This window comes from Mustela nivalis (assembly GCF_964662115.1).
Source record: "Mustela nivalis genome assembly, chromosome: 3".
NCBI classification, from domain to species: Eukaryota; Metazoa; Chordata; class Mammalia; order Carnivora; family Mustelidae; genus Mustela; species Mustela nivalis.
In genome coordinates this window covers 64,892,163-64,918,362 of record NC_139022.1, presented here as the reverse complement: position 1 = coordinate 64,918,362, position 26,200 = coordinate 64,892,163, and the positions used below count along the sequence as shown (strand labels likewise).

Genomic DNA, 26,200 nt, shown 5'->3' with positions numbered 1-26,200 from the left:
ATTTTTTCCTTTCTCTGCACCTCAAAATTTGATGTCCCCAGGATTTCCCTAGGTGATCTTTTAATATATGTGCTCACCCTTAGCTATCTCTTCCACCTTCCTACTCTTACCTACTTTTTATCAATTGTGCTTTTACTTTTCACTTCTCAGCTTAGTAAATATTACACTTAGCTTTCAGGTGTCAGGTGAGTTGTAGCTTCCTCAGAAAAATCTATTCTGAATGGCAAAAATTAACAAAACAGGAAACTACAAATGTTGGCAAGTCATGAAGAAAGGGGTACCCTCTTACACTTTCGGTGGGAATGCAAGCTGGTATAGCCACTTTGGAAAACAGGAGGGAGGTTCCTCAAAAGGTTAAAAATACAGCTACCCTACAACCCAGCAATTGCATTACTGGGGATTTACCCCAAAGATACAGACATAGTACAAAGAGGGGGGGCATACACCTCGATGTTCACAGCAGTAATATCCACAATAGCCAAACTGTGGAAGGACCTGAGACGCTCTTCAACAGATTAATAGATAAAGAAGAGGTGGTCCATGTATAGAATGGAATATTACTCAGCCATCAGACAGGATGAATACCCAACATTTGCATCAACATGAATGGAACTGGAGGGGATTATGCTAAGTGAAATAAGTCAAGCAGAGAAAGGCAATTATCATATGGTTTCACTCATATCAGAAACATAAGCAACAGCACAAAGGACCACAGGGGAAGGGAGGGAAAGCTGAAGGGGGAGAAATCAGAGAGGGAGATGAACCATGAGAGACTATGGAGCCCAGGAATCAAACTGAGTGTTTCAGAGAGGAGGGGGTTGGGAGGATGGGGTAACGGGGTGATGGCTATTAAGGAGGGCATGTGTTGTGATGAGCACTGGGTGTTAGATGCAACTAATGAATTATTGAGCATTACATTAAATAAATAAATAAATAATTTAAAAAGAAAGAAAGTCTATTCTGAGGCCCCTCCCATAAGCCTTGAAAGATAAAATTATTTATCCTTTTTTTTTTCTTTATACCACTGTATACTCACCCATTTGTGGATTTAGCACATTAAGGGCCATTTGATTATTGTCTTTGTTTCTAACTAAGAATTATATCTAAGGATTACATCTTGTATGTTACTATACCTCCTGTGCCTCACACATAATGAACGTGTCAACAAGTGAATTTATCTGTAGTTCCAAGCTCTCCTTTAAAAATGTATGTAATAGTTATAACTGCTTATAAGAGCTCTTCTGGATAACATACAGACACTCCAGATTCAGAGATGAACTTACTATACTATACCCACTCACACCTGGCCAACTTTCTAAATTTCTATCCTAATAATGCTGCCATCTACCATGGTACTCAACCTAGATTTTGGAGAGTGACCTTGAGAAATTCCTCAGTCCCCATACTCCAACTTTAGATCCTGTTGTCCCGGCTCCTTGTAATTCCTGATTGCTTTGTCACGGCATTAGCTCAGATTCTCATCCATGATATATATCTCCCCTCGATTAGGGCAAAAACTCTTGAAATTTGTCTTCTCTCACTCAGCTTTTACCCTCTCAACCCAGACTCCTCACTGCCACTGGAGTTATCTTCCTAAATTGATCACTTTACATGTCAGCTTAAAAATCTTCAGTGCTTTCCCATCACCTACAGGATGAAGAATGAATACCTTCATATAACACAGACCTGTTTCCTGTTTACCTTCCTAGCTGTATCTTCCATCCCTTCTAATGAAAATGCCTTATCCTCCAACCCATATCAAACTAGTCTTTGGTTACAAAGCCTCCAAAGTTCTGTCATGCCCAGGTGTCTGTACACGTCCTTAGAAAATTTTACCCATCCTTCAAGACCCAACACAAAGACACTAATCTCTTTGAGGCATTTCCCAGCCTTTCCAGAGAGAGTTCCTCCCTCTTTGTTCACTCATAGAGTATATTCACAATGTATTCTAATTATCACTTTGCACTGATCACATTATAATTATTTGTTTCTAAGGCTTTCTCCCCACCCTCTGAAAGCCAGCTCATTTTGTACAAGTCTCCTTGGCTTCTATTGCAGTGCTGGATATAGACTAGATGCTCAATGAATGTTTGATGAATGAATGAGTGTATGTGTGTATACATACATGTATTTATTTACATATATACATATATATAATACATTGAATATGAAAGTAAATTTGATTATATTTGATTTAAAGTATATTTGTAATTTAATACATCTGTGAATTTCCAAGTAAATGTTACACATTCTGAAATAGTTATTAAAGAATTCACACTATGGACAGATGGTAAAGAATAACTGAGAATCCTGAAGGATACATATGCGCTCACACATTCTCCTTCATTCTCTCTGCCTCGCTTATGCCTTCCTGGCCCCACCAAGCCTGTCACTTTTCATCTTCCCACCCTGCCAATTCCCATGATCAGAGAAGGCAAGCTGAAAAGGGTGCCATTGGAGAGGGTACTGGGTACAGAAGGGCCATGAAGTCGTAGAGGTTTACAAAGTGTACTGTGCTATATAATAACAAGCAAATGCTGGAAAAAGCAGATTTATTAACCAGTCCTGACAGCTAATGAGTTTCCCACTGCCCATCCATCATTTTAGATCATAGATTGAGATGTGCCGCAAACGTCACAGGGAAAAATAAAAAAGCAGTCCATATTTCCCATCTTATCTATGCCTGCCATGACATAGACATGCATGTTTGTTCTTCCGTGTAGCACCGCTAGAAAGAGTGGTATCTTTTGTTTGTTTTTTATTGTTTGTTTGGTTTTCCACCTGTGACACTTTACTCACAAAACAGTTGTCAATGATTAAAATATAAATAAAGCCATATGCCTTGATAATCTTCAGTATCACTCCAAATAATCTGGATGTAAAGGAAGTCCTCTCTTTTTTCAAATAATGAATGCTATGGTAATTATTATAGATGACAAAAACAGTCAAACAAAATATTACAATTAAGGGGGATTAAGGTTTAGAGCTACACGAAACACACCAATAAAGGGGAAAAAAAACCTCTATAATTAAAGGATTTAACCAATGGCTTTAGATCTGTAACTGAAATACCAAAAAGCCTAAAATCATCTAGATTTGAAAACCCACAGGTTATTGCGGGAGATGAAAACCAGGCAAACATAATCAAATTATCAGATGCTTATGAGAACACTTCATCACCAATTTACTTGTTATTAATGCACTGTATCCATGGTGGAAAAGCCCATCTATTTAACAATTTGGATCAGAAAGAAACAGTAAGATTTTAGAATAAAAGTTTGACTGCTCAAGTTCATGTCTTGAGAAGCAATTTGGAAAAGTAAGGTAATCATTACTACGTAAAACTTGTATTGTTAACTTTTAATTCCTTCTTAATTACCATCTACAAAAGTGAATGAATATCTTCTCACTTTTCTTCATGTTTAAATAAGAACGACACAAACAGCAACAGCCACAAACACAAATAATCATGACAACCCTGGTCTCCCAAATCTGGTTTTGCCCCAGAGTGGCCAGCTCATACCTGCGGACAGGACCGTAGATCACAGTGGCACAACTCCTAAATAAGTTCCACAAATGAGGCTATTGAAACAAATAATAAAAGCAATAAAACTAGATTTATTTCCGAGCAGAGAGAATTGAAAGAGAGAATGACAGGCAGGAAGGAGATGTTGTAAAACTGAATTTCAGATAAACCTATTACAGATGAGAGGGACTTGTTGGCATGTGATCTTTCCTCATACCCTGTGTCCTTAACTTCTATTACTGTGAACACTCTAGTTCTTTAAAATACAGTGGCACCATTTTTTTCAAGATTAATATATAAAAGAGTAAGAGACTGCTCCTGGGCGAGGACCTTGTATGCTAAGTTTCAGCCTGGAGCACATTTTTATAGCTGAGTTATAAACCTTTGAAAATAGGTGTTTAGAATGGAAATGTTAAGAGACCCCTTATTGTAGTGGCATAAATAGTACTGGCATCATTCATCTAGAAAAGGTATATAGGCAGCTACAGTATTAAAGTTTACACTGCAGATAAAGGAGCCTGAATGTGGTCAGGCTGTATTCCACCAGGAATTTAATCGCCCTTCGGAAAAAAAAGTTAATGGGGGGTGGGGTACTGGGTCAGGGAAAAGGAGGGAAAGAAAGGTTGACATGTCATTTGGATGTTATTCTTTTCTTGGGGTGTCATGGAAATGTCTTACAACAAACCAAGCTAAAACTGTCAGCAACAAATAAAGACTGGAATCATTATATCGTAATGAAGTTTTATTGCTCTTAAATCATGCAATACTCGTTCATGGATTCCTCAAATAAAGTTATATTGCCCTTCCAAAAAGCATTTTTTTGATCCGAAACACATTATGTCCTGTTATCTATGGTAGAAAACAAATTTCACATTTGCAGTAGTTGAAATAAAATAATGGAGCATTCGGAATCTTCTACATTGCGTACCTTTCTCTATTTTCCATTTGGAAGTAAATTTTCATATTCTTAAAAATGATAGTTCCATGGTAAGTCTTGCCTAGTTTATAATGTTCTTTTAATATTTGGGATATATTTATACTCTTGCTTCCAAATATGTCTTTCTTCTGATATAATTTATCTCCTCCCACTCCCCCCCCCAAATAATCATAATTTATCTCCTCCCTGAAGTTTCCATGGATTCTCAGAAGGCATAATTCTTTTTTACATAATTTTTTTCTGGGCAGATAATGTAATACTGTGGTCCACAACAAGATAAATCTATGCATAATCTCTGAGGACATGATTACTCAGTAAAAATAGTATATAGTAGTGGAGCCAAAACTAGCAATTAGAATTCAAATACTCAGATGATTAAATCACTCACTTCTATAGCCATTACTCACCTAGAGGTAGAAGAAGAAAAGGAAGAGAGAAGGAGAACTCATCTGTCTCCACAGACAGATTATTTCAGATAAATAGATAACCAAGAAAGCTATCAAGTTACTGCTCAAGGAGCTGGAGACCCCACCCCAAAGTGAAGACTCCTAACTTCTCGTAGTTGTTACAGACATAGTAACAAGTTAATGGAACTGGTAGGTCCACTGAACACATGCTGGTACATTGAGCCTTTCGTTGAACTCAGAAAATACAAGTTTGTGAATTCTTGTTTCAAAAATTTAAAAATTCCAAATTATGTGATTGTTGGTAACTATGCAGGTTGAGATTTTACAGGATGCTTTGAAAACAGAGGGGGGAAATATTAATCAAGTTCTTCAGATATTGGACATTAATCTTGCAAGTGCATATTCACGAATTGGTAAAATCCACAAGACTTCTTTGTTTGAAAGTATAGTAAATTATTCTTATGTAAATATCACATATACATACAATATACCAATATTTCCAAAACCAACTTTTCAAACTATTTGAAAAATAAATTAAAAAAAAAAAAAACTATTGTCTGACACTACATAAACAGAAGGGAATGTGGTTGGTATTTTTTTTTTCAAATTTTTCTGCCCTTTGCTGTTTTATTACAGAGGCATGAAAATTCAAAATAAATAAAATTAATGAGCTTTAAATATCATGCTGTCAATACGTATTTAAAATAAAGACTTAACTATGATTCAGACATTTAAACTTCCTGACAAGAAGACATAGCATTTGTGTTCATTGTTCTGTTCCCAGTGTTACTGCATGATTCAATGCTGTCTTCATTAACACACATAGACACTGAACTGAAACTTGGAAGGTTAAAAAAAAAAAAAAAAAAAGGATCTTCCAGCTGTGCACCTCTAAAATATACTTGTCATTTTTAGGATTCCATATTTATCCTTTCCTAGTGTCTCAAATAGTTAAAAACAAACAAGATCCACATTTTAAAGAAATATGTCAATTCCTCAGTAATTTAAACCGCTATGGATTTTAAGAATGCAAAAGTACTGCTGAGTCTTTTTGGGTCACCTAAGCATTCTATGGATCTATTTGTGGTTCTTAATATTTAATAATGTTGCTGCAGGAATTCATTCCTAATCAGGAAATGTGTCATTTGCCCTTGAGCATGGTCTATGGAGTCTGAGAATAGTGCCAGGCACAGCCATAGGTCATGTAAGACGGCCACCTTGTGACTAGCTGTTATAAATAAGGGCTCTGGGGTCAAACCTGTCTGTTCTTTGAAGAGGTTGGGAGGTTTCACCCTGAAAGCAACACCAGCCCTCAGTCTGGAAACCAGGTCCCCAAGGAGACCCTGGGCAAGCACTTTCAAATAGCTCAGAGTGAGAGAAGAGGCACAGCAAATGTCAACTTACATAAACCCATAAGAGAAGAGATGAGAAAAGAGTGTCCTTTTTTTGCAAGGGCAAAAGTCTAACTTTCTTAGAATAAAAATGTGCAAAAATAAGGACACACTCAAAAATGTAAAGAAGTGGGGATGGCTGATAAATATACCCAGGTGTTGGTGTGCATTCTAGGAAGACAAAGAATTTGGAATAAATCACCTGCCAATAGGAGAAAGGACATGCTGTTGGGTTTCCCTATCACTGCAGGGATTGTCTGGGGACACTATGGGCTCTTTATACAATAGAGTCAGTAGGAATAATCAATCCTATAAAAGAAGGGATGATGAATAAATAGATTCATTATAAAGACTCACTACAATGTCATTGATATTTATAGGAAAATGCACTCCAAGGAAAATGTATAATTCTATACCCCAAAGGATTGTGAAATGTAAATTGTCCCCAAAGGTTAATCTTTTGATGTCCGCCCCTGACCAATCCTCTGTTGAATTCCTAAGGTTCAGGACATTATCTCCAAGATTCTCCTTCTGGATCAGTCTATCATTTCCATTTCATTGAGCTAATAAAATTATTGTCTCTATTACGTCTTCCATTATCTGTCATTCTCATGTCTTATTTATGTTTCACACTTATATCCCTGTCCAAGAATCCCGAGACCAAAGTTTGTTAGACCAAGTGTTTAGACAGAGGCTGGACAAGATCATTTAGATTGTCCCCATAATCTTTTGCATCATGGTCCCCAAACACCTTCCATTTGAATATATATATTTTAAGCTACAAAAGTTTCCTACACCCCTGAATGGTTGATTTTACCTTATTATCCTGAGAAAGGTATAAAACTGTGTGTGTGTAAATAAATGTATACACACACACACACACACACATATATATGCACATGTGTAAATTCAGTACAACTTTTGTTTGCTATTTTAAACTGTATCATATTAATCATCGGAGCACATACCTTAAGGATAGCACACACTTGATTGTTTTTCTATATAAATAAGACTTTGGTATACATATATTTGAGCCACTATATATATATCTGAGCCAGGGACTAATTCTGGCCCCAATACCACTACTTAAGAACACATAACCCAGAGCTGCAGAGAACCACTGCACTGACCGTTTGGGGACCCCTGGCATTTGCTCATTTTTGGTCAAGAAATCTGATATAAGTCAGCATTTTCATCCAAAAGAGGTGCTTTTACAAGATAGCTGGATACTACTAGCACGAGGCAAATCTACAAGGGTGTCCCTCTTGCCGCCATCACAGCTGTCCATGCTACCTTTAAATTGCAGTGTCCCCTACTACACTGACCCCTCTCTGTGAACACCAAAATTTACTTGATATTGGTCCCAATTCTTCCTGGTTCTTAAATGGGAGAATTAAAAGGTTATTATAGACTAACCCTATAGGGTAAGCGAATCCTGAGAGGAGGCATCATAACCAGATGGAGAAGGAAAAAAATCATTTCCGAAAGTCTCAGAAGGTCCCATGTGAGCAGTTCTCCCTATAAGCAAATTTGGTCAAAACACTCTACGTTAGGAGATTCTCCCAGAAATGGGGCAAACTTGAACACAAGGAGAAGTATAAGTAGATCTTAATTCTTATCCAGGAGTCCACTAATTTGATGTTGCCTCCCCTGTAGGAAAATCCCTTCCACTGAACAGACTGATGCTAAAAGAGATCCCACATTCCAGGAAACCCAATGATCCCCATCATGTTTGAGGCAAGAGCCAGTGATTTTTTTGTTTCTTTTAGAGTACTCTGTAGCAGACATTGGGTATCTACATACTCACCTACCCTATGGTATTACAGCTAGCATTCCAACACAACTGCAAAGACTTCTCCTGGGAGTGCTTATGGGGAGGCTTAGCTTGTACTTTGTTTTCCCATGATAGTCCTGGGTTATACCTGTCAACCTGAAGTCATGATGAATACTCCCTCTTATGCTCTAAAATATCCTAGTTCAGAAGACAAATGACATATTCATTCTAATCATTAGGTATCCTCAAGTGTTAAGTACTCCAAAACATCATATGGGATCACAACAGGGCACCCTAATTCAGATCTTTCTGGACTGATAAGAACAGTTCCCTGAAGGTCTCTCTAAAATACAAATTCCAGGGCCCCATTCACATCTCCTGGGGAGAGGCTTGGGAACACCGATGCTTAAGAGGTTTGCAGTTAATTCTTCTGAACAAGAAAGCCCAATCCCTGCCACTCTCAAGAATTCTGAAGAGTCTTATCCCATGTGCTCTATTTCCATGTACCATTGTTCTATATACATCCTCTTTCCCCTTTGCATTACAGAGGTTTCCATTTTCTGAACTTTTCAAGATCAATCTTAAGTCCGAAGTGCTTTTATACCTATTTTGTCTCTTCCCACCCTCACACAAACCCTCCCATGTAAGACCTGGCTGTCCCAGAGGTATGCTGGAGCTGGCTGGTACCAGTGCTTGCAAACTTAGGGATGTGCATCTCTCCCCCTTCAAGGACGTGACGTTGGGAGCTTGAAACCAGCTATGGTGAGAATATTTACACCATTTGCAAATGCTACAAATAAAGCCTTCCCCCACCGCCCCCTCATCCCCAGAGCTGCTTCTTAAACATTAACCAGTACGGCACCAGCTAAACATTTATTGCTAATTAGTCTACTACGCCTTAGAAAAACATCGCAAACAAGCAAACAAAACATCAAGTATTCCCCATACAGAACCAGTCTTTGTTTTAGGTACCTAGGACAAAGCCAGAGAAAAGATTCCACATCTTAAGAATACCACAATTGTGCTTGATCTCCTATGCTATTTTACCAGAAATTTTACTTTTTCTAAATATCAAAAACAATTTTTTTAACTTTATTTATTTTATAAATAAAGGAGAGAAGAGAGAGCCAGAGAGCACAAACCGAGGGAATGGCAGAGGGAGAGGGATAAGCAGGCTCTGCACTGAGCAGGGAGGCCAACGTGGGGCTCCATCCCAGGACCCTGGGATCGTGACCTGCCAAAGGCAGATGCTTAACCATCTGAGCCACCCAGGAGCACCCACAAAACAAGAAGTTTGACTTCAACTTCAGATTGTTCTTTTCCTGAATTTCAGGCTTATATTCAAATTTAGATATTAAAATATATTTTTATTACAAACAAGTTGACTTGTTTCAGTATAAAATGGATGTGTGCTCATCACAGATACATTACATTTTAAAAAAATATCCTCCTAGTCCCACGTAGCCAGAAAGATCTGTTATCAACTCTTTGCTTTAGTGGCTACATTTTCCACTTTATCATAAACGTCTTTCTACACTAGTAAATAAAGTTTTATTTACATTAAGTGTAAATGTAAGTTTATTACACATTAAGTGTAAGATATATGATAATCTGTTGTATGGATATAATGTAAGTTATTTGATAATCTGATTTATCACTTTTTGTTTAAAATATAGTTTCCAAATGTGTGTTATTAAAAGTAACACTAACATGAACATTACAGAAGATATTTTTGCATGTATCTTTATTGTATTCAGAATAAATTCATTAAAAATTTGTTCTGTTAAATTATATTTATTGTAACACTTTAAATAGGCACCACTAAATTACCCTTCCAAAAAGACCATACTAATCTGGTGAGCTAGGTCACCATTAATATATTAGAGGACTCATCTTTTAGCACTGTAAAGAATATATTATTAAAATAGACTTGAATATAAAAATATTATATATATTACATAATTGTCTTTACATCCTCCCACTTTTTGGTTCTTTTCTGTAATTCTCCAGTTTGGATTTCTTCAATGAAATGACCAAGTCATTAAGAAAATAAAGATGCTGAACTTTCATGAGAGATTCATTAAAGTGGCTTTGGATTAAATCTGACCTTTTAATTCTAAGCTTGAACCCAAACCAAAGCAAATACAGAATCTTCTCACTTATGGTCAGATGTCTCACTGTATTTTTTTTTTTTTTTTTAAGAACCTATCCCAAGTCTTCAGCAATAGGGTCATTTGCTATTGTTAATACTGGGAGAGGGAAAAGGAGAGAGAGGGAGGGAAGGAAAGAAAAAAATTATATTTATTCTCTAAGACTCTAAGATAGAAAACTAGATCAGTTGTAATTTTATATAGAGCCCACAGTAATGAACATAGTTCAGCCAGTAATCACTGCCTAGTAAAAAGGGCAGGGTATTTTTCCCAACCACACAAAACAACAGCAAGCCATAAATTCTATAAAGGCAGTTTAAAAGGCACTTAAGCATAGTTAAGTTAATATAAATATTTTAATCTTTTATATGCATAGTGAAGTTCCCTTGAAATTGAGCCCCCTTCATTTCTTAAATAGCACATCATTATTTTGCCTGGCCAAAGAACTGTTGTACAAATATTGGTGTTGTACTTTGAAGAAGAAAAAGACTGTTGATTTTCAAGATGAATATTCAAATAGTCTGATATCTTTGTTAGCTGTTGAAGTAGGTAAGCTCTGTGTGTAAGAACATTTTACTGGAATATGTCCAGTGATTAAAAAGCTATCACACATTCTTACTGAGTGTTCTGCATTTAGGCACGGAAGAATCAATACATGTCTCATGTCCAGTAATTCCTAAGATCCAAGAGATAGTATAATCTCACCACTTAGGGACATAAATTCTGTGGAGAAAAAAACATATATATCGAAAATATAAAGGATCGCTACTCAAAAGGCTATCCACCTTTTAGACGCATGTGTCAAATGTTTTCTTTTCCTTCTTGTTTGACTATGACATTTCTGGACCCTTTATGTGCATCAGGATGTTATGATTCTTAAAATAAAAATTTGTTGGGCTCATTGAATTTACAAATGTTAAAACATGAACTCCTTCAGTTTATGAAATTATTCATGCTAGAGGCAAACCCCTTTGTATTTCATATCAGAGACCTGGTGGGAATCTTCAAATAGAAATAGTAAGAAGAAACATACTGATTAGAACACATTTTCTTTTGAATGAAAATCCAATGTTTTGTTTACAAAAAGGAACATCTTACATATCAAGAAGAAAGCCTGATCTTAAACAGAACCCAGTAATAGTTATAGCAGACCCAATTAGCAAACCTCTGAAGAGAGCCAGAAGAAAACATTTCTTCCCTCTGTGTTTATGTCACATTCCTGACTATATCTAAATCCAAACAGACATATTTTTCCAACAGTATTAGTCTTCGGAGAAGCTAGCGGGTAAACCAGAAGCTGCAGCCTCTGAGACGATGAATTTTGACCTCCCGGTACATCCATTACACAGAAAACTGTAATGGTGAATGATAAACTGAATAAGCACTCCTGGGGTTTAATTTCTGGTTCTTTTTTAGGTTTCTGTAAAACAAATGGTTTCTTCCTTTTTCCCCTTTTCATGGAAACTTTTTCAACCACTAAATTTCAATTTATGACTATACAGAAGGAAGGTAGCTAAAGGTTACAAAATTTTCAGACGGTGCGTTAACTCAACTCTGAAACACAAAAAATGGAAGAGTCAATACCCGATGACCAAATCCACGAAATGACTGGGCAAAATCTCTCTGAATGCCCCGCAAATCCTTCACATGTCACTAATTACAGCCACCAATTAAATTTGAATCTCTATTTGTCTAGGTTGTCATACCCTAGGGATGACATACAAGAAACCAGCTTTGAGCAAGGAGATAGCACTGACACAAGAGTAGAAAAAACTCACTGAAAACCTTCCATTCTAATTCTTTATAGAACATGGAACCATGGATTATTTCTCTCGCTCCTTGGTTTTTACCTGCATAATCTGATAAAATAATCTAACCAATCAGAAGAGATGGCTGATACCCTACTATCCTAAAAAGGGATCATTTCGTCCATAAGGAGGGAGCAGTCAAGGTCCCAGCTTATATGGAAACCTGCCCTAATCACGGAACAGGACAGAACCCTAAGGTGTCCTGAAACGAAGAAAGCACAGCTGTGGTCTCATGGAAAGGGCATAGATACCACCAGCCTTAGAGCGATGCAGACACAGTCTGGTTCTATTTTTGTTACTGTGCAAATCTGAGCAGGTTATATAACATCGCTGAGGCTCTACTCCACATCTGTAAATGTGAATAATAATTGTGCTACTTCTTAGAGCTGTTCTGAGAATTAAATGAGATGATGTTTGTAATGAGGTCGGCACTATGGTGGAAACACTAAACGGAAGCATTTGCTTGTATCATGAAACCCCCAGCCTATAGTAGTATATATATTCAGAAAATCAGTCCAAATCTTATGCCGTCTTCTCGAGCAGCAATGGCCAGAAATGTTTTCTGATTACTTAAGACTTGTCTCTATACTTTTCGCTCCAGTAGGTCTGGAAATTGTTTTTCAAAAGGGTGCTTTCTGGAGGTATAGCTCAGTGGTAGAGCATTTGACTGCAAAAGGGTGCTTTCTGCCAAAACAAAAAGGGAGACAAAAGAGTCACCCACCCCCTACCAACTTGGAGAGAGCTGGCTCTACAGACCTCAGATGGCCACAGGGTCCTACAGGCTGGGAATCTGTAGAGCGGCTGCCCTGAAATATGTGTCTAAATGTCTGAAGCCCCCAGTCTTGTCGAGTTGACAGGCCATGAGGGAGTCTCATGGGTGAGGCCTCAAAAGGCCCACTGCCCGAGCAGGGGTCCCCTATCCCTGTCTTTGAATATCACCAATTGATTATACCACAAAAGGTGGTTGGGCTGCTCAGAACAGGTAACAATTCAGTTATTTAAAATGCATGCCCATGTTACCTGGAAGGGGCCCCCAAGAGCAGGTTAGCATAGATTAATTTGTCAGATGAGCTAGCTGACATTTGGGGCCCTGAGGGGAAGAGCAGGAAACGTTCTGTGAAGGGAGCAGAATGGCAGGCAGGAGGGCGGGTGCAGGCACCAGAGCAGCGGGAGGGAGAGTCTGAACAGAGAGGATAGGGACCGCAAATACCAAAGTCTCTCTACAGAGAGACCCCGAAAGGAAAGGGTCTCTCTATAGAAGTGCTAAAGAAGTAAAATAGATCCTTGACAAAGTCCCATCAACTCAGTAAGAAAAAATAAATCATTAATTGATGGGTAAAGATGATCTCTTCCTTACAAGCTAGCCTAAGGACACTCAAGAGAAAGTACTTTACCTATATGATTTCCAATACGTTTTAGTAAGATGAATATTCTACATGAAAATGAGGTCTGGACATAAAGGATAATATCATCCTGGGGAAATGAAAGAGAAAGACGTGCATACAGAAAAATGCCTCAGATGCACTTTCACACAGCAAATACCAGAGCCTCCCCTTTGATCCTATCTGGCATAGTTCTGGCCACTGACAATCAGCAAAATAGTAGGTAGAAAGCAAGATGGCAGGTATGGCAGAATCATCTAGAACATATTCCAAAAAGCTACCAAGATCTCAAATAATAGTAAAAGAGTCACTTTAAAATGTGTAAATAAGTTATTCAACTGAAATTTTGTTCACTTATCAAAATACTAATTAAATTGTGGCAGCTATTTTGTGCCATCTAATTTCCCATAGGAAACAAATAACTTGAGAGGTCATTACAGACCCACTTGCTATGATGTAAACATAAGAATAATGAAAACATGCCCTCCTTACTCTTAGTGAATTTCCCACCTGTGTCAAAAACTAACAGGAAAATATATGTTTATAAAAAAATTTTTTTTAAAAAAAGAATACAGATAGTTTAAAAAAAAACTAACAGGAACAATATTTTGGATCCCAATAACTAGAATTCGGGAGGGGGAATCTGTTCCAGAAGATAGAATATATTAGTTTATTTTTTGTTCAAATGTTTTTCTTTTTCATTTTTGTGAAATTATCTTAAGGATGCAGAACTGTTTTCTCAGCAGGAAAAAAGTCTGATATTCGGATCTGAACCAATTGATTAGTTATGAGGTAAGTCAAAAGTAATTACTTGCATCTCTTTAAACACTTGTGTATATATTTGTCATCACTAAGTGAGGCTTTGTCCATTTATCCAAAGCAAACTTCAGCAGAATTTGAGGAGTGAGTCAGAACATCCCTAGGAGCCAAAAAGGCCATTTGCTCTCTCAATCTTTTACACAGTGGAATCCAAGCATAATCAAAGGACAGCAGTATCCTTCACTATTTCAATAAATAAACATGAGTGAAAGAAAAACACATGCAAAAGAATCTAATCGCAAAAATCCTTTGCTACATTACATATTCGGCTTTGAGCACTAGCTTTAAAAGTACGATTTAGGCTCGGGAAACATTCGTTTGCAGGCCATCTAGTCAATTTCCTACAAATGTGGAATGGCTAATCATTAGAATAATTTTCTCAGGCTTTTTGTTGAGTTATTGTTGTTTTCCGTCTTAAGTTAAATGATTCACCAACGGAGACAGCAGTGAACATTGTTATCATTGGTATAAAGTCTCTCTGTTTTTCATTAGGGAGCATAATCCTCTTATTCTCTCAGTTGTGTTGTTAATGGGTACTAAAAATAATTGTTGTATAACCACTGTTATTCATCACTAAGCTCAGAATTTAGAAAAACTTGCAAACACACACACACACACTGACTAAAGACTCAAGATGCACGGAATAGACAAGAGACATGGTTTTGCGGGTGAGCTGCCCTGTTACAACACGTTCACCTTCTGTCATTAAGATACGACGTCCATGCCCAGATTATACAGGTGACGTGAAAAGAGTTAATGAACTTCTGCCAAAGTGAGCAATGTGGTCCTTTCTCACCATTAAGATCAAGACCAATCTCTTTCCCAAGTAGTATTGAGTAGCAATGAACTTCGTCTTCCTTGTGAACAGAGCTTGACAGACATTGTCAGACTCTCACTCCTGAGGTATCATTGTCATTCATTCTGCATTAACCCCGCGAGGAGCTACTGCTGGATTTAGCCTTCAAAGTCTCCTCATTATTTGACAAGTTAGAAGAGGTAGTGGAACTACTAGTAATTGGGGAACTACAACTCCATCCCAGCAAGTGACCTTGTCCCCAAACTAAGCTCTGGCTGGCCCCAGGTAGAACACCTTAATTGGCAGAGTACTTATTATTGTGGCTCTTCAACAGGAGTATCCCTGGGAAGGAATGGGTGAGAAGAATTTCAGCACAATGCAGCGTGGTTGAAATGCTGATAACTCCATCTGAAGCTGACATATTGTGTGCAAGTGTCACTAGCTTTGGATTTATCTCTGTCACTTATTTTCCGTCTCAAAAAAGAACTTGATTTAGAGCTTCAAAAAATCAAGTCCAAATGAATGAGAGGTGAACACACTCAAAAACTTTTTAAGTAGGAGGTCAAGTTCCCTTCTGCCCTCCTATTTTAAAAATCTGACCCCTCGGCATAGAGTCAGATTGATGTTAAGTTGATATTCAAATAACTTTGGTAAAAACTTTTAATTAGTTTTTACACTTCTCAGACCTCTGTGCTCCTAAGTACCATCTGAAGCTGGAAACTACAAATAATACAGAGGCTATTTCTTGATTCCTAATAGTTTGTTTTCATGATCAAGTGGATTAAACATTTTAGATCTCACTAGAAAGCCCTGAGACCTAGAAAGTTAGAATACTAATGAGACAATTTTCATAAATACCTTAACCTTGAAATGCCTCGTCATAATTAAAAATAAATAAACATGCAGAAGTTCATCCAGCACTTTAATTAATAGAACATCTCTTTGGTTACTAATGTATGAGACATTCAAGGGTTGTGGAGTATTTTGAACTACTGCTCCAAGTCTATTGGTTTCCTAAAAGCCGTGCCATAGTTATATTAGTCTTTCAATGTGCAAAAAATAGGTGGCTTAATCCCATTCCTAAGGTTTGAAATATTCCTTTCTAAGGCAGCTACCAAAGGCCAATGGTTCAATGCTCCTCCCACTGCTGCTAAAGACAAGAAGTCCAGTCTTGTCCATGTACTTTACAAACCAGCACAACTCACGTAAGTGTGGAATAGGAACATCAACAAAATGGACACCCTTTTGCTATCCTCCAGAATAACTCAACACAAGGCATAAGGTGCTAGTTTTTGGAAGTATTTCCATATACTTTCTAAGGAAAATATGATTCATGTTAACCTTTGTTATACCAAATCTACTGATCTCAATAGAGTCTTACATACCTACTGAAACTTCATAGTGTTTTCAGAAATTATTTGCTTTCTTTAGGCAAACGGGAGAAAAAAACAGAAATGGAGTCATCACTCTTACCTTCTGATGGTGTGCAGGGCAGTGGAGGAAAGGCGGGGTGATCCAAGCAGGCAATCAACCTAATTGAGGCAAAGAATAAAAGATGAAAAATAAACTTATCTTCAAATTTAAAGAACAAGAATATTCACATAAGGTAGAAAGATAAATCTAAGTTATCCAAATTCACTAGGCCACTTTATAACTGTTTTTTTTTTTTGCCACTACCAAATACATGTGATCTGGACTAATTCAGTTATAGCAAATGTATATAAAAAGCAAACATTTTTTGCCTTGCTTTAAAGCTCAAACTTTATATATTTGAGATCTAGTTCCAATTTAACAGGATGCATTCTTTAGTCTCTGCTAGCTTCTATGGTTGGCTTGAAGGAGTGAAAATGGCAATCGAATTCATGTTTATATTCTTCTTTATTTTACATTAATTGTGTGAATCCCGGGATTTTCCAGGTACAAAGAAAAAACCAGCAGTCTCTGACATACCCATGAAACCTCAACTCCTGGGACAGTAGCTCCAACTTTAGCCAAGACCACAGGAACACTACGTAGCCATGACACAGAGTGACTACCAGTCTCAATTTACCCAAAACTAAGGTTCCTAGGACATAGGACTCTGAGTGCTTAGCACTAAAACTGGGGAAGTCCCCGGTAAACCAGAACTTGGTCACCCAAGGAGAGAGCACAACTGAACTCCCATAGGTGTGCTTATCTAACTTTCCCCTCGCAGACTCGCAGCCAAGCCGTAAGAACCTCTCCTCGCCTTACAGAAATAAAGGATGGATTGGAATCTTTATGGCTTTGGTCTTAAGGATAGAGAGAATGAGGGAATATGAGGAGATTTTGCATTCTCTTGAGAGACCTTTTCAAAGTGTTGTCTTTGCATCTTCTGAACCCTTGTTCTTAAACATTGCCATGCTTTCATTACAAGGACAAGCAAGACTGCTGAAACACGAGAGCTGTGCTTTCTAAAGTGGTAGAAAGCTGAATACGGTTGTACCCATTTCAGGTTTTTTACCCCCATAAAACACAATGGTTAGCTACATTGTTTGTTCTAAAAGTCTCTTAATATTCCATTTTTTTTTCCTCAGGGCCTTAAGCTGGAGAATTGTCGGAAAGAGTCTTAACAGTGATGTCGCCTAAACCCATAATAAAGTACATATCACAGTACCAGGTAACGGTTCAAAAATTAATAAGTAGTAAGGGTTTGGGCAGAACATCCTATAATTTCTTCTCAATAGTCTTTCTAAAACAGCTGAGATACACAGCTATAGCCCCTGCTAAATTAAACATTTCAGCCCAGCTTACGAGCACCACCATACACAGGTAGAAGTAATAAGTAATAATGAGTTTTGGGCCATTGAACACTGTGAATTTTCCCAGTGTACTGCAATTATAGAAACATCTGTGCTAAATAAGCTCCTACTGAAAGCTAGGAGTGTTTAATAATCCTCACAATTTCTCATTATCAACCCTAATAGAAGAGCGAGTAAACTCTGCGAAAGTTTACCATTTTCAAAGAAAATTGCCAGGAAGGTGATCATTTCTGGTACCACATTTCCCAGGACGATAGAAACACCAGAGACAATCTCCTTGGAAAAGAACATGAAATGGCAGCATTCATAACATGTACCATAGCACAAGGCAAATAAGGCCACTTGCATCAGCCAGGCCATTCTGGCTGGAGCATCCCCTGTGCTATCACCTGACAAACAGGAGATGGATGACGCTCCTCCACCTTCTCCACGGCTTCTGACAGAAGAGGGCTGGCCTAAAAATATGCATAGCTTTTCTCGGACCTGTCCTAGCCACCAAAGCCCCAACTGAAAGAGCTCCACACCAGCTGATTGCTTCCCACAGGACTCATTCCAAAAACAAGGGTAGGTTTCCTGGCCAGGACCTGAATGGCATTAACAACCACTAATGGCCAGTTATTGCTACTGACAGGAATGTCAATCCTTCCGAGAAATGCGAGGGACTTGGCCGTGACTATCAGTGCATGAATAGGTGCCTCTATGATTAGTTTGGGAAGAGTACAAGCAGACTGGACTTTGGAAGAAGGTAGCATGGAGAGAGCAAGTCAATGTCCGTAGCCGTAACCAGCTTGTGAAGAAAAACTGACAGAGCCCATCATAAATTATGACTGCTTCATTATTATCAAGAAGAGAGAACGATTGGCATCCAAACTTGTCAAAAAAAAAAAAAAAAACCCAGCTGGCTTGAGTTCTATGACTGAAATGGTGGGTAGCTTCACTAGACCAGACAACAAAAACTTTAAAACAGGGTTAAGGTGCTTTGGAACTCTGACGGTTAATTTTATTTGTGTATTTGTCTGGGCCACAATGCTCAGACATGCAGTCTAACATAATTCTGGATGTTTCTGTGAGGGTGTTTTTGGATGAGATTAATATTTAAACTGGTGGTCTGTGGGCTAACGGGATTACCCTCTCTAACGTGGGTGGGCCTCATCCAGTTGCTGAAGGCCTTAATAGAACAAAAGACTTACATACCCTGAAGAAGGGGGGAAGTCCACCGGTGAATGACCTTTGGACTTGATCTGCTACCCGACTCTTCCCTAAGTCTCCGCCTGCTGCCCAAACTTCAGATTTTGGACTTCCAAGCCTGCATGAGCCAATTCCTCAATACCAATCAATTAGTCAATCTGTCAAACCTACTGGTTCTATTTCTCTAGAGAACCCTAATACTGGAACAAAATCAATATTCTGCTCCCATTCAATTTTTTCTGCTAATTAATATTACAGGTGCATACCGGATACTACTATCTTCATTTGAACTCTTACTATCTCACAGACTGAGGCTCACTGAGGTTGGTCAAACTGTCCAATACCAAACTCCTAGTAAGTGATAAAAACAGGATGCAGGCCCAGGTCTGGCTCCTTCTGAGCCAGAACTCTCCACTGCTAGGATAGGACCGACTGCCTCTCCAACACAATAATAGGAAAAGAAAAAAGAGAAATGGTTGCCATTTAAAATATACACATTTTGTAGGGGGAGAAGAGTTTTATCCCTAACCACTTCTGTTGCTTGCTTCGCAAGAAAGGAGCCTGAGTCTGGGCTTCAGATATCCCACAAAGCTCAGTTCAGCTTGCTCAACACCTAGGTGCATTACCTGCCTTAAATTATTTACACTCTTAGGCCTTTGTCTTATTCATATGTCAAAGGTACATGACACAGGAAAAATCCCTTACTAACTGGGGCTCAATTTATTTTTATCTATGGAAGGAAGGAAGGAAGGAAGGAAGGAAAAGTGGGTGGATTAATTCAGCCCAAGTGATCAGCAGGCTTCCTTTCAGCCTAGATTAGGTAAGGGAGCCTCAGTCTGAATAAAAAAATATTACTTGCTTTAAAAATTCTCTTGAGAACTAAATAAGAATAAATTTGAAAGTATGGGAAAAAATGAAAAGGCATTAGACACATATTTGATCTTCTAAAAATCGCTTAAAAGAAAATAATGCCTTGCTCAATGTGGGAACGCAAGTAATAATTTGAATAAAGTTTTGATTCCTGTGATTGTGATTCATGAAGCATTTTCACATGGAGGATTGATAAGCTTGGTTCAAAGAGATTTTTATTGCTTTGTGGATGTCCCGCATTCGTGAACTCTTATTATGACAATAATGAAGTCCATGAAGTCCTAGTCCTAGTCCTAGAATCAAGGCAGAACGACTTATCCTTCTGCTGCCCTCTACCTTCTTCTCCCCAAAATCTCCCTCAGTCTCAATCACCCTGCAAGTATCTGTAACACTACATTGGCTGTGTCATTATTTACATGCTTGTCCCCCAAATTCTACTCCCATTTGACAGTAAGTTCCAAGAAGGCAGAAACAGTATCTTAATTCTTCGATGCCCACTGCCTAACATAGTGCCCAGCAATTAATTGCATAGTAAGTGCTCATATTTGTGAAATGAGTAAAAAAATGATTGAGAAGCTTGGCTCAAATTGCTTTCCAAAATGATTCAAGTTGGTATTTAAACATTGCTATGATAGTTAACACTTAAAAATAAGTCTTTGTGCTGACATGGTCCTCAAGATTTGTAGATGATGTCTCATTTAATCAGATCTTATGAGGTGGTGAAACGGATAGAATTCCAATCACAAAGAATTTTTCTTCTTTCTTATGTTTTTAATTTGAAGAAGACTTTTTTTTTTTTTTTTAAGGGAGAGAAAGGAGTAAGGGACAGGCAGAGAGAAAGGGAAAGAGAGAATCTTAAGCAGGCTCCATGCCCAGCATGGATCTCTATCTCATGACCCTAAGATCATGATCTGAGCTAAAATCAAGAGTCAGACACTTAAGTGACTGAGCCACCCAGGCGCCCCATGATTTTTTTTTAAATTTCATGTTATTATAATAAGAAAACTTAACGTAAGAGCTATCCTCTTAACACAATTTTAAGTGCACAATACAATACTGATGATTATATATACGCTTATTATTGTACAGAAGATCTCTAACACTTATTCCCCCTACTTAATTGAAAATTTAGGTCTATTAAATAGTAACTTCTCATTTTGCCCTCCTTCAGCCCCTAGCAATACCATTCCACCCTTTGATTCTATGAATGTGACTATTTTAGATACCTCACAAAAATGGAATTGTGCAGTATTTCTCTTTCTGTACTGGCTTATTTCACTTAGCATAATGTCCTCAAGGTTCATCCATGTTGTGGCATATTGCAGAATTTTCTTATTTTTTAAAAATGCAAAATTCCATTGCATGTGTATACCACATTTCCTTTATCCATTCATCTTTCAATGGACATTTAGCTTGCTTCCACAACTTAGCTATTGTGAATAGTGCTGCAATGAATAGAGCAGTGCTAATATTCCTTTAAGATCCTGATTTCACTTCTTCTGAATAATCTCAGAAGTGGAGTTACCAAAACATATGGTAGTCCTATTTTTATTTTTTTGAGGAAACTCCATAGCACCTTCTATCATGGCAGCGCCATTTTACATTCTCATCAACAGTGCACAAATGCTCGAATGTTTCCGTATCTTTATCAACCAAATGTTGTCCTTCCTCAACCTGCCTCTACAAATTTCTTTTCTACCCTAAGAGCTACCCCAATATTTTCTCCAGAAATGTTTGTTTTCGTTTAGTTGGAAAAAGTCAGTTCTGTTGCTTACAACTGTAGGGTCCTAATTAACACACAACCCTTGCCCCGGACCTGGACCCGAAGAATCCTCTCTTCCCATCCCAACCATCTGCTATTATCTATTGTGGCCTACACGGCAAAAGAATAAGAGAAATGCAATTCACATCTTGGGAAGCATGACGCTTTCCTCAAAAGACTTGTTTTCATCCAGGTTCAGTGACTAGAATAAGGCAACGGGCACCTATCACACACAGTAGAAGAAGGCACTTGCTTTCATAGTCACAGAAGTACAGGCTTAGCTGCTGAGACTGTCTCCTAAAATGCAGTGTTCTACACTCTTCTTTGTCTCACCTTTGTTCAATTCTATTACTGAGGTTTGTGTCTTCTAAGAGGAAATATTTCTGGCTACAGGCCCACAGGACTTCATACTGCATCAATTCTTTCCCAGATACTACAATGTCCTGGTTTGAGTATGAAGATCTGTGAGCAAGAGAGGCCGCAAAGGACACTTGATGACTTTGAGGGATTGCCCAATTCACTCCTCACACTCTTTACATTGCCTTCTCCTATGATTATGCCACGCCTGATTCATGCTACAAGTTCCAGAACATTCCCTGGCTGGTGCTTCTTCAAACAATACTGAACAATGAGGAAGAGAAGGTACTTCCCAAGTCAGTTCACAACCACAAAATATTTGGGGAGGACCAACACCTGAGGCCTCACCAAACTCAGGGAAGGAAATAACAGTTGCTCCTTGGAGAAATAATAGAAAATGGAGCAGGAAAAATTTCAACAGGACATAAGCAGCAACTTCTTAATTAGGAGAGTGATAAAACACAGGAGACTTTCTTTATTATTTATTTAAACTTAAACAAAAACAAAAACATTCATCCATCTCTCCCATCTCTCACACCCACCTCTGGCAACCATCAATCCATTCTCTATGAGCTTCATCATACACACACACACACACACACACACACACATATATATATGATTAGAAAAATCAATACTGTTGGCATATTGGAAGAATCAATATATATATATGATTGGAAGAAGCAATATTGTTAGACTGTCTCTATTACTCAAAGCATTATAGAGATCCAGTGCAAGCCCTATCTGAATTCATATATAATATATAGATAAATATATAATATATATAACATTTAATATATATAATATATTATATATAATATCTATATGTATATATATCTATATATCTATCTATAATATGTATCTATATCTATAGATAATATAGATAATATATCTATATCTATATATCATATATCATATCATATATCATATATATCTATATCTGTATATCATATATATGTATAGATATATATCTATATCTATAGAGAATATAGATAATGTATCTATATCTATATATCATATAGCATATAGATATATAACTATATCTATATATCATATCATATATATGATCTGTATTATATAGATGTAACATGATCTATGTTACATAGATCATATATATGAATTCAGATAGGGCTTGCACTGGATCTGTATAATGCTTTGAGTAATAGGGATATTCTAACAATATTGATTCTTCCAATCCATATGCACATAATACCTTTCCATTTATTTGTGTCTACTGGAGACATTTAAGGGAGATTTAGAGTCCCTCAACTCTTGAGGACCTTATAAAAATTATATAAAACCACCTCTCCTGTTTGACGCTCACTGGCCTTACCTGATGATTTTGATTCCATAGCTTAAAACTATCCTTTGGGTGGCTGGCCACATGCCTGATGAGGGTTCAAAACATTATTAACACTAGAGGAAATAACTACTTTTTTAAAGAAAATAATATATGTAATTATACACACACACACGCACACACACACACAGAGTATACACACATGCACAGCTTCTATAATGTTGAATGCACTCTCTTTGCCTCATCTTTTGTAATGTTATGTTGGTAATAATGTCTATTTCATACATTATTGGCGTTTATCTATACTAAAAGAAATCCTACAGCTGAAGTGTTCCATGGATTGACAGAACACATATAGAAGTGAAATACATAGGTCTTATATCTATGTAATAAGCAGTTTTTGAAAGAAGGAAGGTCATTTCTTCACTTGGTATGGGCAGCTGACACTAGCAGAGTAAAAAAAAAATCAATTTATTTCAATTATAAATATGAGAGTATCATCATTATAATGATTTCAATTTATAAATATGAGAGTATCATCATTATAATGATGCTATAGTAGGATGGTGCTAAGTACAATACTCCTAAGCAGGATATACATAAAATTAAAAAATTATCAAGTGTGGTAGCTTTATCCAGAGCTACTATTTCCATAAAGAGTTGACTGCAGATCTTAAGAAAATCACATTCTTTTGACTCTTTTTGTTACTACATCTGCTTTTTTAATAGCCACATTTGCTTGTGTCCTCAGTTGTCTTTCACTTCTTTCTTGCCCTTTTCCCATAATCATTCAGTTACTTTTCAGTATCCCACTACCTCTCCCTTCTTTCTACTTTCCCTAAAATAGAATTTATTACCTCTCACCTATATTATTTCAGAAGGCCCCATTCCCTAAACCACCTCAATCTTCCTTAAGTCTTATCTTCATGCTCTGAAGGAATTCATGGTTCCCTATTACCTCAAAGATAAACAACAAAACCCTTTAACTAGATCTCAAGTACCTCTATGATCTGCCCTCACTCAAATGTTTTTCTAGTGTTTATATCCTTTTGTTTATAAACTACCTGCTCTTCATGTTGTTCATGTCTTAAACTCTCGCTTTTTCTCCTACATAACTTTATTCATGCCATTTCCTTCCATTGGAATGGCCATATAGATCCCACATGATCATGAAGTCACAGCCAAAATATCACATCTTCCATGTAGCTTCTTTCAGTCATACTAACTAAAGGTTCTCTGAGCATAAAATCTTCCCTTTACATTTTTAAATAAATATTACAATTATTTATTCTTATAACTTGTATACCTGTTAAATCATGTGTAGATCAATGGCAAAATTCCTGATTAATTCACTTTCATTTGCTATCATTATCAGCAAATATTGATCATTATGAATGAATGTATGGAAAACCAGTCGTTGGGCCTGTTTTACAATGAGCCCTAGAGGCTCATCTCTTCTAGCCCAACGGCAAGATTAGGAGCTAATGGGTAGTATTCTGTATCTGTGGGGTTGTCCCCTATTTGGAGGACTTCTTGAGGGCTTAGAATCTTCCAGGACTTACCTGGACAAAAGATGTTATGTTACCTCTGTACTGGTTATCAACGCTGTTCAGTTTGGTAGGTCATCAGACATAAGCACCCATTTCCCCCACAGATGCTATAGATCTCAGATTTCCAGCAGAAAAATAAACACAAAAAAAAGAAGTATCAATGTTTGTTAGACTAGTAATAATCTTCAACCTTTCAGATTGATAAAAATGTTTGTTCTGCTCATTTCTGAAACCCATGAGTCAGAGCTTAAAGAAGAGCTAACAGTGAATTGTGACTACTACCTATTATATCCCTGTTTGGATACAAAACACATCAGAGCAAATATTGTCAGTGGCAACATTTCTTGAAACTCATCAAATTCTGAAGTTTATGAATGGATGCTTTTGTTCTGGATGAAATGACATGATTTAGAAGGTAAAGCAGAATTCTTAAAATAATTTTTTAAGAAACAGTTAATTGAAGAGTCTTCCTCAGTTCTAAAATCCCTATAAAAACCTTATTTTACATTTTAAATAAATTTTATAATATTATTTTAAACAAATATTTTCATTTGCAAATAGTTAAGCTACTTATCCATTCATACAAGCAACATAAAAAAATCTTTAAGTACTCCGAAAAGACTTGAGGAAACTATGTATCATTTATCTAGATTAACTAAAATCAGTGAGAGAACAAAAGCAGGGACTATTTATGTATTACATATGCGGAAACATCAAAAATAATAGGTAAAATGTCATAATAGAGATATTATAGTGATTTACTAATGAGTATGAATGAACAGGTGTTTTTAGAGGGACACTGAAATTATTTGTATATCATATGTCAGTATATTATTTGAGAAATATTTGTTAATTGGCTGTTTTCCCTTAATGATGTTAAATTTAATAAATACTACTTATCTAAATATTACATATGATAAAAACACTTCCAGTATGTAATTATTTTGTGGAAAAACACTTCTATATAGAATAAAATATGTGAAAATTTAACCTTTTTTAAAAGCCTTAAAGTGACTTAAGACTAAAGTTCCTAGTCCTAGATCCAAATGAATCCAGAGTAGCTGATTTTATAGCAAAGTATACTCTCTATATAAAGATATAAAAATACATATGATTTGTAAAGGTTATATTAAAAATCATAACTTTCCTCTTTTTTTTTTTTTTTTTTTTTTTTTAGGTGGTATCCTGTAAGTCAGTTAAGAAAGGAGAAAAGAATTTAGTCCTCTATTAGTTAGGACTCTTGGTTGCACATAGTAGAAAAACCAAAAAAGACCAGCTCTAACAGAATGAGACTTTACTGACTCCATAACTGAAAAATTCAAGACACAGTTGACTTCTGCCATGACTGGCCTTGGGACTCAAGCAGTGTCACCTGGGTGCATTTCTTTTTTCCATCTCTCACA

General features: G+C 37.0%; 1 protein-coding gene across 3 annotated transcripts in view; it reads right to left on the bottom strand.

The window, feature by feature from the left end:
* LOC309861221 (uncharacterized protein) overlaps window positions 1–26,200 on the bottom strand; it is a 535,944-nt gene that overhangs the window by 121,981 nt on the left and 387,763 nt on the right. For all 3 annotated transcript variants that reach the window (XR_014309821.1, XR_014309822.1, XM_082723973.1), the window contains one exon: window positions 16,464–16,522. Coding sequence is in view for 1 of the 3 variants with exons in the window: in XM_082723973.1 (XP_082580099.1) it covers window positions 16,464–16,522 (59 nt within the window). In the remaining 2 variants the exon portion in view is untranslated. The remainder of the gene's footprint in view (window positions 1–16,463; window positions 16,523–26,200) is intronic.